Raw genomic sequence first — 17,151 nt, forward strand, 5'->3', positions numbered from 1 at the left:
GTGTTTGATCATGAAGCCAACTCCTGAAAGATACCTTTTGGTTCTGGGTTTACCTGATCAAAAGAGTGTATAACCGGCACCGTTTTTGCTAAGGCTGCCTTCCTCATGGAGATGAACTTCACTGAGAGCAGCAATGTCAATGTTGAGACATGACAGTTCATGGGCAATTAGGGCAGAACGATGCTCAGGACATCCACTATCCACAATATCAAGCATGGTTCTGATGTTCCAGCATGCAAGAGTCAGTTTGGGTACACCTTTGAAGGTAGGTGTATGCCTTTGTTTCTTAGACTTTGTTTGATCGCATCAGAAGATGCCCGTTGGCCATGGTTAATCAACCGGATGAAAGTGGAGATGAACTTTGGTTAGGCCACCTTTTCTAGGCCCCTCTCCGAGTGGAGCAAGCAGTGCTGTCCTTGAAAAGGCTGCTTGGTCATTTGGGATGCTGCCCAAAGAGACTGTCCTCCAGGGTCAGTCTCTAGCGACCAATGTTCTGAACTGCCTGCAGGCAGGGTTGGGTCTGTGGCTTCCAGTGCACCTTATCACCTGCTGTTTCGACCCTCACCTGTCGCTACAGGGCTTTACAAATGTGGATATCACCCTTGAGCCTGCGCGATGGATTTTTTAGGTGAGATGCAGCATGAGCAGAACTGGACCCACCCTTTAATCCTAAGGTTCATCTGCCAGGGCCGAGCGAGCTTGGACACTGACAGCGAGGTCCTTAGAACGTAGGTTTAATTAGAGTGTCCTTCTCTTAGATGGATGGCCTTACAGGGCTAAGCAAGCTCCATCTGGCTGGGTTTGGAATTAGAGTTGTCCTTCTCCTAGTTTGTATCAAATATATGCAAACAATTGTACAAGATGGAAAGTGCTGTACCATCTCAAGCAGGTAAAGTTACAGTGAGAGTTTCTAGTTTCTTCAGGATGGTACCATGGAAGCTATCACCCAATAGAGATACTTAATGATACTGGTAGGGATTTAGGAGGCTACTGTGATCTGTCTGATTCCTCTAGGGAAGAGCATTTGCTCTTCAGCACAGTTGTGTTGTTTGCTAGAATTGGCTGCCTGAGTAGTTTGAGCAGGAATTGTCTTTTCTTTTGAGAATCATGTTTAGTGATTTTCATATTGTCCTCCGTCCCCCACCCCAAAATGTCAGACCATGCCTTTAACAGAAGCCCAGCCTGAGTAGCTTTAGAACTGAGAGATTCTTTTGTTGTTTCTATTTTTTGGTGCTCTTTTTGTATCAATCCTAAGGATACAGTGGTCTGTAGAACTAATTGGTAGAAAACACCTTTATGAGGAACTTTCCTGTAGCATTCTTGTGATTGCTCTTAACCTCAAGCAATGCTTCTGGTTTACTCTTATGATAAATGTTTTATTTATCTTCCCCTAAACAAGGAGGGTCAAACTGGGTGCATTTCTTACATGAGTAGGGAACTAATCAGTAATCTATTCCATCAGCTACAGATGTCTCAGCTGCTCCTCTGTTACTCAGACTATTGCAAACAGCCTCTCCACCCTGATTCAGGAGCCCTGTCTTCATCTGACCCCTCTAGATTGGTTTCAATTTCTAAATCTCCCCACCTGGCCCTTAAGCAATAATTAAGGCCATTAGCCTCTGCCTCCCAGGGCTAGTTACTAACACAATCCAGCTGATTTACCTCTAGAGAGTTTTTTAAAGGTCAACCAAGGAAAAAAAAAGGTTGCTGCTATAGACATAGAGGCAAAAGAGATAGTTGCTGCAGATAGAGGCAAAAGGTGGAAAGGAAAAGCAAGAACAAGCTAGTCCTTCATTCTCAAGTTGAACCCTATACTTCTCTGTAAGCAATATGCTCTTCTATTGTATATGCAACAAATTACTGTTGTGGCCCTGTTGTATTCCTAGCTTTCCCCTGGAGAAAGCAATCTTTCATATGTCATTTTATTACCAGGATCAGTTGTAAATGGCTGTTCAGGACTGAACAAATTATTTTGGCTTGCATGAATCAATTAGCTTTGGTTTTTTGCGCAAATCTGTCAATATGTTACCATTACTGGTTTTTTTCTTTTAATTTGTACTTCTGATGATGTAAATGATTGATCAGAAGAGAAGGAGTGACAGTATTGTCTCCTCTCACCTATTCTGACATGTGACAGTTGTGACTAAGCAACACAAAATAAAGGAGGGCAACACAAAATAAAGCATCAAAACAGTAGTGTACAATGCCAAAAATAATGTAAGCCTTTATTTGAGCCTATCCGCATTTAATTTTGACTTTTCAACTCCCACAAAGGACATTGTATTTTTGCCAAAGACACAGCAGTCACATTTTGCAATATGACTAGTGTTTATATAACTACATTCTTTTAGTATATGGTTGAAAAATATCTGTCTTCCTACATCAGTGATAGGAATTCTAGAAGTTCATTAATAAAACAACTTCGTAAAATGAAAGCTGTGAGAAGTAGGCAAGTCTCCTGCTCTGTTAAATCAGTTCTACCCTTGTACTCTCAATACTGGTAGACTGGGGTGATTTGGACACACTTATTCTGATTCCCCCAAGAATTCTTCTCCTCCAGAATGGCTGGGGAAGGAGCAGGAGCTTTCCTAAAGGTACTGAATCAGGTAATAAAGACTGGTTGTGGACAAATTAGAAAGAAGCTCATTAAATTATTGCCTATAAATATACTTTATTCTTCTACTTGGCTGAGAATTCTCAGTTGCCTCTCTGTTTTTACTCTCTACTTAATTTCTGAAGTTATTTCTAATAGGGCAAAGTGATGTATTTTATTGTCAGTCAATACCAGTGGAGATAAAGCTAGGGTAGACTGTATTTTAGGTAAAAGGAGAAAATATAGCAAGGAAGATATGTGTTTCATGGGACGTTTCAATTATTTCTTATTTTTCAGTTATCCGAACTTCTGCTTATCCAGATAAAACCCACTGGAATGAAAGTGTCTGGGTTATTTACAGTTTTGTAAGTTCTAATAAATGTGCTTCTGTTGAAAGGCATATTATAAGCAAACCTAGTATGATATAGACTGGCAAATTACTGAGAAAGGACAAACAAATAGTCTCAGTAATAGTCATTGTTCTCTCAGGGACTACTGTAAAAACAATGACTCTGGAGAAAAGACTATGTCAAAAATAATTCAGGAGAAAAATCTTTTCTATTTCTTAGTTCCTATTGTTAATAAATGAACAGTTTCTTTCTGGAGCTCACATTGTTAACACAGAGTAATCAGAAAACATATTTTAATATTTCAGTGTAATACAAGCTTTGTGTAAAAAAGTCTTATAAAATCTACTCTACAGCACTTAATGTGTTAGATAACACTTTTATAGAGTCAGACTTATGAGACTCTAGATTTTAGCTCTCCATTTTTTCAGTAAAAGTGCTGTTGTCCTCATGCTCCAAATAGCAGAATTACACACAGTGATGCCTTCCCATTATCAAGGATGAAATTTTATGAAGGAGCTGGAAAGGCCAATTATGATATAACAAGAGGAGCAAACTGATCATAGTCAGATGCAAAGACATGGGTAAGATGAGGAAATATGTGATGAGTTTACAAAAATGAGGTTAATTGAATCTTGAAATAAATGGTGAGATGCTGGAATTCACATGACTTAGATTCAGCTGAATCTAAGCATTCCAGTTATGCCTCCTCCTTTCCTGTTTAAACTGAGGAGAAAAAGATGGGAATGTTTGAATTCATGATTTCGTCTCTTTTAATACCAAAAGTGGCTGTATGTGCCAAATGTATTTTATGTTTTCTAATGTGCAATTTAAATTATATATTTTATAGATTTAATGAAAAACGCCCCTACCATCACCTCCTGTAGGCAAGTTCCCTGCTATATGGAGAACTCAGTTTGCACAGGGAAGAAGTGGAACTCTAACAGTGCAATATAAATTTCAAATGTCTTTTTAAGGGGAAGATATAGGACATGACTTTTCCCTTAAACTTACAGGGTTAACCTTTTAATTTTGTTTATATGTCAGATAAAAGGCATGCTTCTTACTCATGGTCAGTTCACCAAAAACTAGTGTCACACACTTTGTCATATGTAAAGTCAGTTAAACATGTAAATGTGAAACAAAAAATTAAAATCAAGTTCTAATTTAATTAAAAATTCTGGAAAAAACCAGTCTTCAAAGCATTCAAACCTAGTGTCATCAGAATATTATCATCCCTTTCTAGATCATAGGAATAGTTGCTATAAAAATATGTATTCACAATAGCACATGGGAAAATTTGCAGAAAAGTGCACATAATTGCAAGAGTACTTGCTGAAATTGCAGACTTTGTGTATTCAGTGGTAGAGGGAGAAATACTGAGATGTAAGAAAAAGAAGAAAGGGCTGGAGGTACAACTGAGGGGCTGAACAGAATTCTCTCAGCTTTAGATTATTGTTTTATTTACTCATTAAAAAAATCTGGTAACTTTTACAGATGTGGAGGCAGATTTCTAGAAGAGAATAGAGTATACCCAGCAGAGTGTTTTCATCTCTGCCTACCTCCTAACTCCTTTTCTTTCTGTGCAGCATGGAAACCTGTGCTACTGTTTGGACAGTTCTTCAAATGTCCAAATCTCTTTTGCTTGCAGAAGTGCTGTGGTTTATGACCATCTAACATAACAACTGAAAGAATCACACACTATTCAACTATATGTAAAACTCTCTAATTAAATGTAAATGTAAAATGTATTGTAAATGTGAAAAATGAAGCTTCATTAAAAAAAAAAAATTGCTACACTTCCAGCAGGGGTTCCTTTCCCTGTAAAGGTGGGGTCTTTTTTTCCCTGTTGGCATTTTTTAAAAGTCACAAAGACATGTTTTTTCCAGCTGTTGGTCATTACAAATAACTATCCTCAATAATTAGCTTTCTATCACTTTTGGTTGAGTAATTAAGAGCTGTCTTTGTACACTCACCAAGACAGCCAAGAGTCTCTTGGTGTCAGCTGCCAGGAGAAGCGTCCTGCAGTGAGTTCATGTGTCATCATCCTCCAAACCATGTCTGATGGCCATACACCAGTGTCGAAGCCTACCAGGCACTGAGCACTACGGTAGACTTTATATTTATAAATGTTATGGATTACTTCTGCTTGAGTTCTCATGAAATAACAGCGTGACTTCTGTTGGCAACTATGGGGTTTCTGCAATGCTGTCTTTTGCATGTATGGGGTATTCTTTTATCTTGCAAATAAGGTGATAAACTTTTTCTGCTGTAACATATTAGAAATTAATCAAGCAATAAAGAAATATATTTTTCATAGAAAGGCCACAAATGGAATACACTTTGGAGTTTTGGAAGTTGCTCTTTGAGACAGTTTCAAACCAAATGGAAAACATACAGAGCAGATCAGTGAGAATGATTAAGAATGAGGAAAACATGAGTTTCATAGCATGAACAAATTTATTGGGAAGAGAAGATTGAGGGGAGGGGACATGATAACAGTCCTTAATTGTTGGAAAGATTCCTGTAAAAACAAAAGAGAATGCTCTTTTCTCCAGGTGCCACACCTTTCCTCCATTGCAACATGTGGTAGATATATGAAAAAGAAATAGGCTTAGTACTCTTATGAAAGTCAGAGGTGGGTGTCAAGGATGTTCTAATAATTCTAAAGACAATGAAACACACAGGTTGTCTGTAGGATGCGTGGCAGCCCTATCACTAGAAGTCTTCAGATAACAGCCAGATGAAGAGTGGTCAGGATTGACCTTCTGACCTTGTTCTGTGGAAGCAAGATAAACAAGATGAGACTGTGATGTCCTCCCAGGTCTTTTATTGTATGATTTGACACCTTACTTTGAGTAATTGTTGTTGCTGACCTGTAATGTTCTAGAAAGAGGTTGATGTTTCATGTCACAAACTCATAAAAGTAGGTTGTTAGGGATGAACATTTACTTTCATTTTTATAAAGCAGAAGTGCATAATACTTATTATTGTGAGGAAGAGATTAAAATAATGAACACAGAACCTTCAGAAAAGGTTAAGGACAAAGTGGTCAAAATATATCTATCAACATCCCAGTATTTTTAATACAACATTATAATCAGCAATGTAAATGTTTGGGGAAGACAAAACCCTTGGCCTTAGCCTTGACCTCATTTGTTCTCCTTGAATAATTTCTCATTTAAAATTGTTGTCACTTTCTTTGCCAACCCAGATTTGTTAAGTACAAAAGTTTCACCTGTGAAACATCTTATGTCTACTAATGCTTACGCTCCACAGTTGCTTTAATCTCGCATTGCTGCCAGCAGAGACACATATGCTTCCTCTCTTCCATGCTTATTCTTTCCTGTCAGCACAAAGGTTTATACTTTCAGGTGGTGAACTGGAGACAAGAACTGATTCTGACCTTAAACTGACTGGCAAAAAGAAAAAAGAAACACAAACAAACAAACAATCCCAAATATTTTAACAGGATCACTTCTTTATTGTAGGTCACTGCAGGACCATAAAATGTATACGTCAAGGGGTGTTCAGGAATCTGAACGAGGAGCAAGTTCCCATCTGGCAAAGGTGGGAGCAGTCTTTTGAAAGGATAGCACAAGACTTAAAATTGGGAAACGTACTGAGAAAAAGTTATCTTCTGCTGTCCTACTCCATGTTTCTTTACCACTGCAGCTCTTGATACAGTACCAAAAGAAAATGCTTATCAGCCTTTGCACAGCTGCAGAGTCAACACAAGTGAGAGAAGCGTCTCTTCCTTCTTTGACTCAATAGTCCTCTCTGTAGAAATATAGAAAGGTAGAAATTTTTTTTCTTAAATGAGTTGTCACAAATTCTTCCCTCAGTTTGCCAATGCAATAGCTAGGAAAAAAACCCCACTTTTTTCCTGGTACTGTACACAGTCTTCAAATCCATAATGAATAGATATGGATTCCTGCCATGCAACCTTCTCAGAGTATGTTATTCCCCACAGTTCATTTAAGATGCTGTTGTTGTTGTTTAAATAAAAATGTCTGAGGAGATATTGGTCAAGGCTCTCTATGCAATTCTTTCTTTAAAGAAAAAACAGCAGAACAAAACCCTGACTGTTGCATTTTTGAGAGACATACTTAAGCCAGTTTGACCTGAATTTGTTTCCTTCACAAAAGCAAATCTCAGTCATGGTGCATAATTTATGATCTTGGCATCCAGCCGAAACATATGTACACACTGAAATCAGTTTTGCATCTGTTTAACTATATGCACATGAGTAGTCTAATTGGATTTAGTCTGATGAGATGACTCATGCGAAATCAAGTGTCTGCACAACAAGGGTTTCAGTTGGTAGGGTTCTTCAGGGCAGTAGCTTCTATGCTTTATGCAATACCTCGCATATGAAATGACTTTTGATTATCTCAAAGCCTTCTGTGTTCTGTATAACTGTAGTGACAGCTGAAACTAAGAAGTACAAGAGAACAAGTCTTGCAGGGTAGGTCAGATCTTCTACTGCATAGCACAATTACAATTACAATTGTAAAAATAATTGTAGCAATTAATTAATTGTAACTTTTTAAGAAACATCTTCTGAGAATCTCTTCAGGGTTAAGGGAAATCACTCTTACTGCTTTGTAACAGGGTACCAGGCTGCAGCTGTTGGCCTTCTGGTAGCCAACATTGGGCAGATTAAGCACTGTTGCCTATATATGCTGGACACTCTGATAAGGTAAAGCCATCTTGTCCTTTCAGGATGGAACTAATATTCTTCTCAAGCCTGATAATTCAAAGGAATCAACACCTCCTTCAAATAATAGTTATCTGAATGGGCAGGAATTTAAATACTCATCATCTTCACAGGACAAAATATCAGTGTATCAAAAACAAGAATATTTTTTTTTGCTGCTCTTCTAAGTCTTATCTTTCCATGACATCTCAAATGTGCCATCCTCAACCCTGGCTTATTTCTTGCCCCGTAAGAGATAATGCTGAGCTTGCTACTTGTAGAAGGTTTTTTATCCAGGGTCTGGGTCTTCTGTATTCTTTCAATGTTTTCTTGTTTTTCCTACCTCTACTATAACAGTCTAGGGAATGGAGAGTGGTTTAATGAAGAGACTCAAGGAAGAGGATGAGAGAGGCTGCAAGATCTGATACTAGGAGCATTAGGGATTAAAAAGTGGCACTCCAGAGGATTTGTGCTGTGAGAATATAGTCTGGGTAGGATAGATAAAAAAGGAAGGCTCGGAGTAAGAGTGCTGTTAGGGCAAGGCAAGGAGCTCCAAAAGTGGTGGTGTACAGAGGACCAACATAAGATGGAAATGAAAATAGGGTAAGGGGAAAAAAAATGAAGTTGAAATAAGAATATAAAGCAAGGAATATACCTTAAAGATGAATGATTTTGTTGGTCTTTCCCTTCTATCACACTGCCCATAAGTTCTGTGGTTGGCAAAAATACCCTGAAATAAAGACAATTTTAGGAAGCTCAGAATGTAGCTCAAGACATACAATTTTAATTATTTGAAATGTATTTTTGATTGAGGCATTAAGCTCCTGACATTTGACGACACTAAGGGAGGAGGCATCCTTAAATGTGTATATGAAGTACTTTGTGTAGCACTTGATTCAGACTACAGTATGCTTTGAAGCAAGAGAGAAAAAGATCAAAATATTACAAAAAATATTAAAATATAGAAGTAAAGTTGTGCTCTGAATTACCTTAATGTGAATTTGATAGCTTTGGTGAAGACAGTCTCTGATATTTTTGTGTGGCTGGGGGAAAACTTTGATCTTGAAGTGTTAAGCTGTAGAATTTTAAGTTGTAGAAGGCTTTTTATTACTGATGCCTTTTTATGGTCTGCAGTTTGAAGTCTATGCAGTGGAAACAGGTGACTGAGGACTTGTTATTGCAAGGGAAAATGCACTGTATTGACTTTTGGTAATTGGAAACTTTTTGGTCCTACCATTTGACACACTTTAATGAGATGGTCATCTGTTTTATCTAACAAATTGAACTTCTGCTTGGGGGAAAGTCCTGAATGCTGATATAAAAACAAAAATGGGTTTACTACATGATTCTCAGAAGAGCATTCAAAATGTTAACAAAGCTATACTTCTCTAATTCATTCTGGGGATGTGCAAGTGAAACTAAAACATAATCATCTCCATGTTTTGAATAACTTCTTGCAACTCTTGGTAACATTTAATTTTCATCGGATAAATATCAGTGTTTCCTACTTGAATCCCCTTTGCCCTAAAATGTGTAATTTTTAATTCTTTATAGTTTTGTTCAAATCAACTCCCCCTCAGTTGGGTAGTTGATCTTGACTAATACAAATAGATTAGTATTTGTAAGAAACTTCTACAGATGGTACTTAAACAAGGCTGTATGACAAAGATTTCGTGTTAACTGTAATTATCATAGGTAATTAATTTGTTAATAGATTTATTGAATTTGCAATAGGTCACATTTTTAAAGCACTGAAATTAATACAATTTGAATTGTTTGCTCTTAGAAGGACTAGGAGCACTTTATGTTGAAAAAATAATAAAAAGAAATCATGGAATCTTTAAATAGTTATCATTTTTGAAAAGTAGACTTTATTTTTGTGGTGAATTTTTACAAGCATATTCTTTTTCTCTGTTTTCAGTCCCCTGCACATAGCTATTCAAGCTATGACTCTGGCAAGAATGAGAGTGTAGGCAGAGGTGCTGAAGATCTGTCTCTGAATCGAGGAGATGAGGATGAGGATGACCATGATGAGCAAGAAGATCCCGAGAAGGTCAATGAATCAGATGGGGTAGAAGCTGAGCGACTGAAAGCTTTTAATGTAAGCCCTCTTGCACTCATCTTGTTTACTTCTTCTATTTCTTTTACATTGTTGTTTATGGGTAAGTTTGAAAGCATTAAGGGCAAATTAATTTAATTTACAGGATTTATTTCTATTATTATTTTAATGCACATTAAACTCCTACTAACAGAGGACAGATTTATTGTGTTTGATTTAGAATTTAAGGCAGAGTGCCATCTTTACCAGTGAGGAAAACAAATCTTTTTTTTCTGTATCTGTGCATGTGCGACCATGTGTGTGGATGTGTGTGTGTGCATGTTCACCCATTGAATGGAAAGAGGCTATAGCTAGTTTATCAGAAGACCATTCCAGTGGTCAGATGTTCTCTATTGCTTTCCCGATGTCTATAATTATGCATGAAAACACAAGCAATTGTTCAAACAAAGAAAAAATGTGTGTCAGTTCAATAAAATGATTAGCAATCACAGCCTATTGTTAATAATGAAACTTAAGTAGTGCCTATTTTCACAATCTGTTCTGGTTTATCTCACAAGTTCTGTGTCCTATAGACTATTCTTTTCTTGTCTTTTTTTCCTTTTAATCAGCCCCTCCCCTCCCACCCCAAATAACCCTTTAAAGAACTGTTTGCTTAATATTTCTGGCTTCCCATTACAAAGCTCTTCAGCGGATAGAAAAAAAAATGTCTTCCTATCAGTAATCAAGCCAGGAAGCTAGGAAGAGAAGAGAGCCACCCTCCAAACCCATCTCCTCTGTCTCCCTCTTGCCAACAGATGTTTGTCAGGCTGTTTGTAGATGAAAACTTGGACCGAATGGTCCCAATCTCTAAGCAGCCCAAAGAAAAGATCCAGGCTATCATTGACTCATGCAGGCGACAATTCCCTGAGTATCAAGAGCGTGCCAGAAAACGCATACGTACTTACCTCAAGTCCTGCAGGCGGATGAAAAGAAGTGGTTTTGAGATGGTGAGTTTTGACTTAAAACCCAGCCCTAGTTTCCATCAAAACCCCATATGTGAATCCATGGCACTATTTTGTTTTCATCTTAGCGTCTTTTTTTTTTATTTGTTTGTTTATTTATTTTTTTTAAATACCAGGTCAGAGGTTTCTTTTTCCCCTCCTTCATTCTTCCTGAATTTATTCCCTTTGGTTTAAAAGTGCTTTAAGACTCTAGTGTTCACAAAATGAACTAGTATGGATCTATAGGAAAAAATGAACAAAGCAAGCCATAAGGAGGGAAACTGAATGATGGACTATACAGTGACTTATTTCCTACTTTAAGTTATAGTTACAGATTTTTGCCTGGAAAGGTCTTGCAGTAAGTTGGATTTTTCTTTAAAATGCCTCTGCTAACTGGATTTCAGTTAACTTTGTAAAAATTGATCCTGCTAGGGAAAAGCTATACCCAAGAAAATGCCCAGTGTAGTAATAACATCATGGCAATGGGTTTGGCTTTGGGTTTTTCTTGTACACCTTAGCCTATTACTTATCAGGAAAAGTTACTCCTTTGAAATCTTTCAGTTGATATATGGGTGTGAAAAACATATTTAATGGTTGTAAAACAGAGACATCAAAATTAAAATTTGAGCATCCCAATGATTTAGTAGTTATAATTGAACCAAAACTCATGAAAATTATGTTGGTATACAACTGTGTTTTCAGACACTGATATTTTACTATTACTCAGTAGCATAAAGATGGGTTTATAATGTCTTCTCACCAATCAGCAGCTTCCTTATCTCTAAAAAACTTTTGTATTTCCAAAATGGAGAAAAGTCAGAAGAAACTAGGTAGCTACACACCTTGTATTTAATGTGTCTTAGCTATCTCTCTGGCCTTTAGATGACAAAAAAATCACCTCATCATTACAAATAGATATCATTTAGTGATTAAACATATCATTTTTTTTTAATGAATCATCTGCAGACCCATTGACTACATAAAAAAATTACTGGAGATGACCGAATTTTACTGTTTCTCTCTTTTCCTCTGTCTTTCTCTTTCCTGCAGTTTTTGCAGAATACTTATGAGTACCACACATTGTTTAAGATGTAAGCTGACAGTTTTAAGAACAGGCTTATTTGTAGGGTAAGACTACTATTTAATAACACAAAAAGCAAAGACAGGAACTAAATTTTTGTATGTGTTTCTGATTCTAATCAACTGCATGATTTTATTATTTGGAACATTGTGTTAACACTGTTTCTGAACAATGGAAGCCCATATGAAGAAAGACAGGTAGAATAAAGGACATCTGTACAGGTAAAAGTGCCAAAGATTGATTGGTGGTGTACATCAGATTATTTGTCCATCCAAAATAAAAGAAAGAAAAATAGGAAGTAAATATTTTCTACAATTCACTTAATATTATCAAATTGCATCTAGTCACTCTGGCTGACAATAATTCAGCAACATCAAATTCAGCTTTCACAATGCCAGATATTTTTATTTTACTGCACTTTCAGTTAAAAATACTTAAAAAATCAGCCAATGCTAGCAAGTCTCTTTGCTGTTCCAATTTATGGCCTTATTACTCATTATTCGCGCTGATGAGCAGTTATGTAAACTGGCTCATTTTTTGTCATCTGAAAGACTTGTGCAACTGTTTTGCAATATGAACAAGGGGCTACAGTCTGACCCATAAGAGCTGGATTGGCTTGATTTCAGTGCACATTTGCAAATGTTACTTTCATATGAATAAAGGTTGAGGGATCAAATTTAATCCTGGGAGGGGAAAAGGAGCAGAGATTACCAGGAATATGATCCAAATAGGCAATCTTTATGGTTCGGAAATATTTCCTGGTTTTATAATGTTTCATGACAGTTTATGATGAGATTTATTTCTTTTAAAAAAAACAAATTACCCTCTAAAACATTGACTTTTTTGCCCATGAATGGAAGTGACAAGGCACTGAAGCTCAGGCCAAAGACTTAAGCCCTCTTAGGTCTGCAGGGATATCAGTCCTGTGTCCCTGTTTGAAGGTAGGAACAGAAGTCAAAGATTATCAAAAGTTTCTGTACGAGCTCCCCGTAATTTCGTAAGAGAAAAAGCAAAATAAACATTTTATGTTTATTTCTTGAATAATTCTGAAATTTAATATGTATCCCTTTGGTTTTTTTTTAAATTATTTTCTGATTTCTAAATTAGTGGATCATAATCTCTTCATTATAAGCAGTTTTTAAAAATGCTACCATGGACAGAGGCATTTGACTGCATGATTGTTTTAAATGTACTTACCATTTTGACAGTGGAGAAGAATCACTTTGTCTGGATAATAACATTTCTTCAAAACAGTCATGAAAGGCAACAATGGTGTTGATTCGAATAAGGGGCTACCCTCAAATACAGCAAACCAGGATAATGTTTGCTCAGCAGCAATACCAGTACCATTGTCGTATTAAATATGATGTCAGATAATCTCCACAGGAGAGGTCTTTTGCTATAGACATGTTAAATGTAAGTTTTTAATTTTGTTCAGGTTCACAATGCTTCATTTTGAGCATCTAGTTGCACAAGAAAAAGATAATATTCTCTTTTGTGGCATATGAGAGTTCAGACTGTGTGTGGAACACTGCAGCTACCTACAGCATCGTACTGCAAAGCAAAGTGAAAATGTAAACACTAAGTTAAATTAGTGTAAAACTGCATGGTAAAGATGAAAAAGCATGCCTGAAGCCTGCTTCTGTCAATTATTTGCCATCTGTAATCCATATGACAGTTTCTGCTGCATAACAGGCCAGTTCTAGCTTTGAGGCAATGGAAAAAGCCCAGTCTCCTGTGTTCATATCGTTAATTAATGTGATTCTTAGTGTTAATATTTTTGAGGGATTGCTTGTAGTTATGCTACTTCTACTTATGACAGATAGTTGTCTGTGGACTCTGAGGCAGCTGGCATAGTTTCTTGTTACAAATATGCCTTTGAGAAGTTCCCTTTAAGTATTGGAAATGCTTTGTCCATTTGACTGTTCAGCTTGTAATTGTACCATTTTCATTCTGACACAAGTATATCCCTCACAAGTAAATCCCCAATTTTTCTCATGAATTGTAAGATTGTTTTTCTCCTTCCATTGTCTCTTGCTAATGGACTGTTGAGAATGTTCTCATATTAAATTCTATGATCTTCCTCAGAATCCTTCATTGGGAGGGAAGTTTGTCAAGTACTGATATCACTGGCTTTTGGGTGGGATTTCTAGGTTGTGCACTGTGCTGTAGAGCTTTGTGAACATCTTGAAGTTCTTGATGTTCTTAAAGAAATTATTTTTTTTCATTTCATTAACCCATAAACAAAAACAAAAAAATAATGCCTCTTTTTAAAGGAGTGATATCAGTGAGAATTCCTATATATAATTAGATATTTTATGACCTATGCAAGAGGAATAGGAATTTTCTTCCTGAAATGGTCAGTTGACCTGTTTCACTAATGTTTTTAAAATCCTTTGTTTAAACTTGTCCCAGCTTCTGTATCTATAGAGAACTGCCAATTAAAAAAATATTAGACAGCTGCTGAGGATATGTGTTATGTGTTTATTTAATCATAGTCCAGAAAAATTTTAGATGCTAGAAATAATCAAATGAGGTTGGATTGACTTAATAGTTACATTTTCTTACATCTGCTTCCTCCCATCTTCAGGATCTCCTGCAATCAGTCTCCCTTCATTCTGTTTGAAACTGCGTCTTACAGTATCTTTTTCCACACTTATGCCATTTTTTTTCTGTGAGCATCCCAATGCAAGAGCAAGATTTTAAATTCTCATTCATGAAGAGATTCTTTGTTTTGCTTAATCAAAGGAGACCCTCCTTCCTAGATACTACAGTAATACAAAGCAATAGTATCAAAGAGTGAAGCATTCTTCTGTATTAGAGAGAAAAGGCTAATCATAAATGCTTTTCCTTGTCCAAAGGCAAGTTTGGATGTGTCAGAGAAGAGTCACACTATGCCTGAAGACAGTTCCTCATTTAGATCCCAGTATTGTTCATCCCAGCTCCTTCTGTCCTATCGCCAACCTCAATAATAAATAACTAAACTCTGTATCTTTCATGGCTACTGTCATTTGGTTGTGCCAGCTGGCTGTAAGAGGTGTTTTAACAAGGTGTTTGCAACTGTGCTCATATTGATCAAGGTGTTTTGAATGTCTAGTTCTTGTCACGCTTCTATATTGTGATTGAGTGACTTCAGTGGGGACTGGTTTCCAGAAGGGGGTGTTTTCTGAAATCTGCCTCATTAAGATTACTCAGGATAGGTATCTAGGTTCTGGTTTTAAGTTTTAGGTTTAGACATCGGAAGCTTTTGTTATTTACTTAATTTAATGCTGAAAAGTCCAGCTGCTCATGCAGTCACATGGGCTTTCAGTCCTCCAGGCATTTTATGTCTGGAAAGATTATAAGCGTTTTCAGGAAGATGAAGGTCTATGGATCCAGGGATGCATATCTAATTGATTAACAAGCTGGGAAGCATTAAGAAAATTATCACAAGAACAGTTACATGAAGATCTACAAATAATAATAGAGTTATTGCTCTGTACTACACTCCAAGCTCTGTCAATGTTTGCTTTCCTTTATAAGCATCTCACCCTAGTTTGACAGTGGTTAGCTTACGTAAGTCTGATGGGCAACCTGGTTGAAAAGGGCAAACAATCTCTTCTTAGACAAATGTTGACTTTTACCATTAGATCTCATGTATTCTTAAAAAAATATGCTAGAAACAGTTTCCCTAAGGCTCTTACATATTTTTTTTCACCACAGCACAGTTAGGTGAATAGTAAGTGATTTTTAAGATCTGTCTGTTAAATCTGTCTCAGATACCTTTTGCTTTCAATTTTGGAAAAGTGTGCAGCAGAAGAAATTACACTTTTTCAGTTCACTTTGGAAAATGTGAGGAAGTCAGCTTTGAAAAAGTCATGATATTTGTAAAAAGAATTAAAACTAAAAAGATTAAAAGTACCTAATAACTGATAGCACCTAATCATTCTGTGAGAGAGGTAAAGATAGGAACGTGATTTTGACGTGTGTTTCAATTTTTTACTGATTTAAAAGAAAAATAGTCACCTCCAAAATGACAATAAGTTCTGATAAAGAAAAAAACTAAAACTCTTTATTTGAAATCAGAAGAAAAAAGCTATTAAATATTTCATGTTTTCTTATGCTCTGATTCTAACTTAGTTTGATACCTCTGCTGCAATGTTACTTGATTAATTGGTTTGTGCCAATAGTTTAAGGATAGGGAGACAGTTCAGTGTATTAGTTTAGGGGAAACAGGAAATACTGTTAAATCAAAATCAGTCGTCCCATATGTAGGCATAGCAGCAGCAGCAGAAGCATGGAGGTTGATTGGAAAGTGTCATTTGCTTAACATTTAGACATTAAGATATATATGGATATATTAAGGTGCTGTTATAATCTAGGTGCAGCATACAATGTTTCAATTAAATGTATATCAAAGCTGAAAACTTAAAAAAGTGATGTGAACATCACCGAAAGTTTCAAAAAGCCTCTTCTGCCATTTAAGAGAATTTTCCTAGTTACTTCATTGAATTCTTTAGTAGGTGTTTCACAAGACTGCATGACTGAGCAAAATGTATCAAAACCCAGACTGAAATGCAGTGCTACAAGTATTAAAATGCAAGTCCAGTTGTTCATATGTCACTATTCTGTACTAACAATTAGTAGAATCATAGAATGAGAAAATGGTTTGGGTTGGAAAAGATCTTAAAGTTCATCTAGTTCCAACCCCTCTACTGTGGCCAAGAACACCTTCCACTAGACAAGATTGCTCAAAACCCTATCTAACCCAGCCTTGAACACTTTCAGGGATGAGGCATCTGCAACTTCTCTGAGCAACCTGTTCCAGTGCCTCACCACCTTCACAGTAAAGAATTTCTTCCTAATACCTAATCTAAATCTACCCTTTTTCAGTTTGAAACCATTATAAAAGTACATCCAGTATAGTGCAGTACTGTACTTCATTCAGTCTTTAAATTAAAAAATACTCTGTAGAAAGATTTCTGAGTCCTTTATAACTGTGCTGTGTAGGAGAGTTCTGTCATGCATTTCACTGCATTGTGCTGAGTAAAAACTCAGGTAATATGTTCTGTGTCTTGTAAAGTATTTTGTACATTTTCCATGGAAAAATGCTATTTAGATATTGCATACTGTTACAAACTTGTTGGGGATTTTAACACACTATGTTAGATCTTAATAATTTATTATGAAAGAGTTGTGGCATAGATGCAATATTTTATTTTGGACATGAACTGGTCTTGCAATACTGAGGAAGAAGCTGACATGCTGGAGAGCACTAAAGACTATCTAGTTGTTGGGAGCCCAACATGCAAAGTACTTAGTGGTACCTCCGGAAAAACTTGGTTACTGTCAGTGAGGCGTCTTATGCATTGATCTTCACTTTTGCATGCAAAATTACTTTGGAAAATTTGAA

At 36.5% G+C, this 17,151-nt stretch overlaps 1 protein-coding gene across 6 annotated transcripts in view; it reads left to right on the forward strand.

Annotated features, from left to right (window-relative positions):
* NOL4 (nucleolar protein 4) overlaps window positions 1-17,151 on the forward strand; it is a 189,044-nt gene that overhangs the window by 131,949 nt on the left and 39,944 nt on the right. For 5 of the 6 annotated variants that reach the window (XM_018080525.3, XM_018080531.3, XM_025895831.2 and 2 more), the window contains 2 exons: window positions 9,561-9,740; window positions 10,493-10,684. In XM_018080525.3, coding sequence (XP_017936014.1) covers window positions 9,561-9,740; window positions 10,493-10,684 — 372 coding nt within the window. The remainder of the gene's footprint in view (window positions 1-9,560; window positions 9,741-10,492; window positions 10,685-17,151) is intronic. The other variant, XM_018080540.3, reaches the window with a different exon arrangement.

This window comes from Manacus vitellinus, unplaced genomic scaffold, assembly GCF_001715985.3.
Source record: "Manacus vitellinus isolate BGI_N305 unplaced genomic scaffold, ASM171598v3 scaffold_1_pilon, whole genome shotgun sequence".
NCBI classification, from domain to species: domain Eukaryota; kingdom Metazoa; phylum Chordata; class Aves; order Passeriformes; family Pipridae; genus Manacus; species Manacus vitellinus.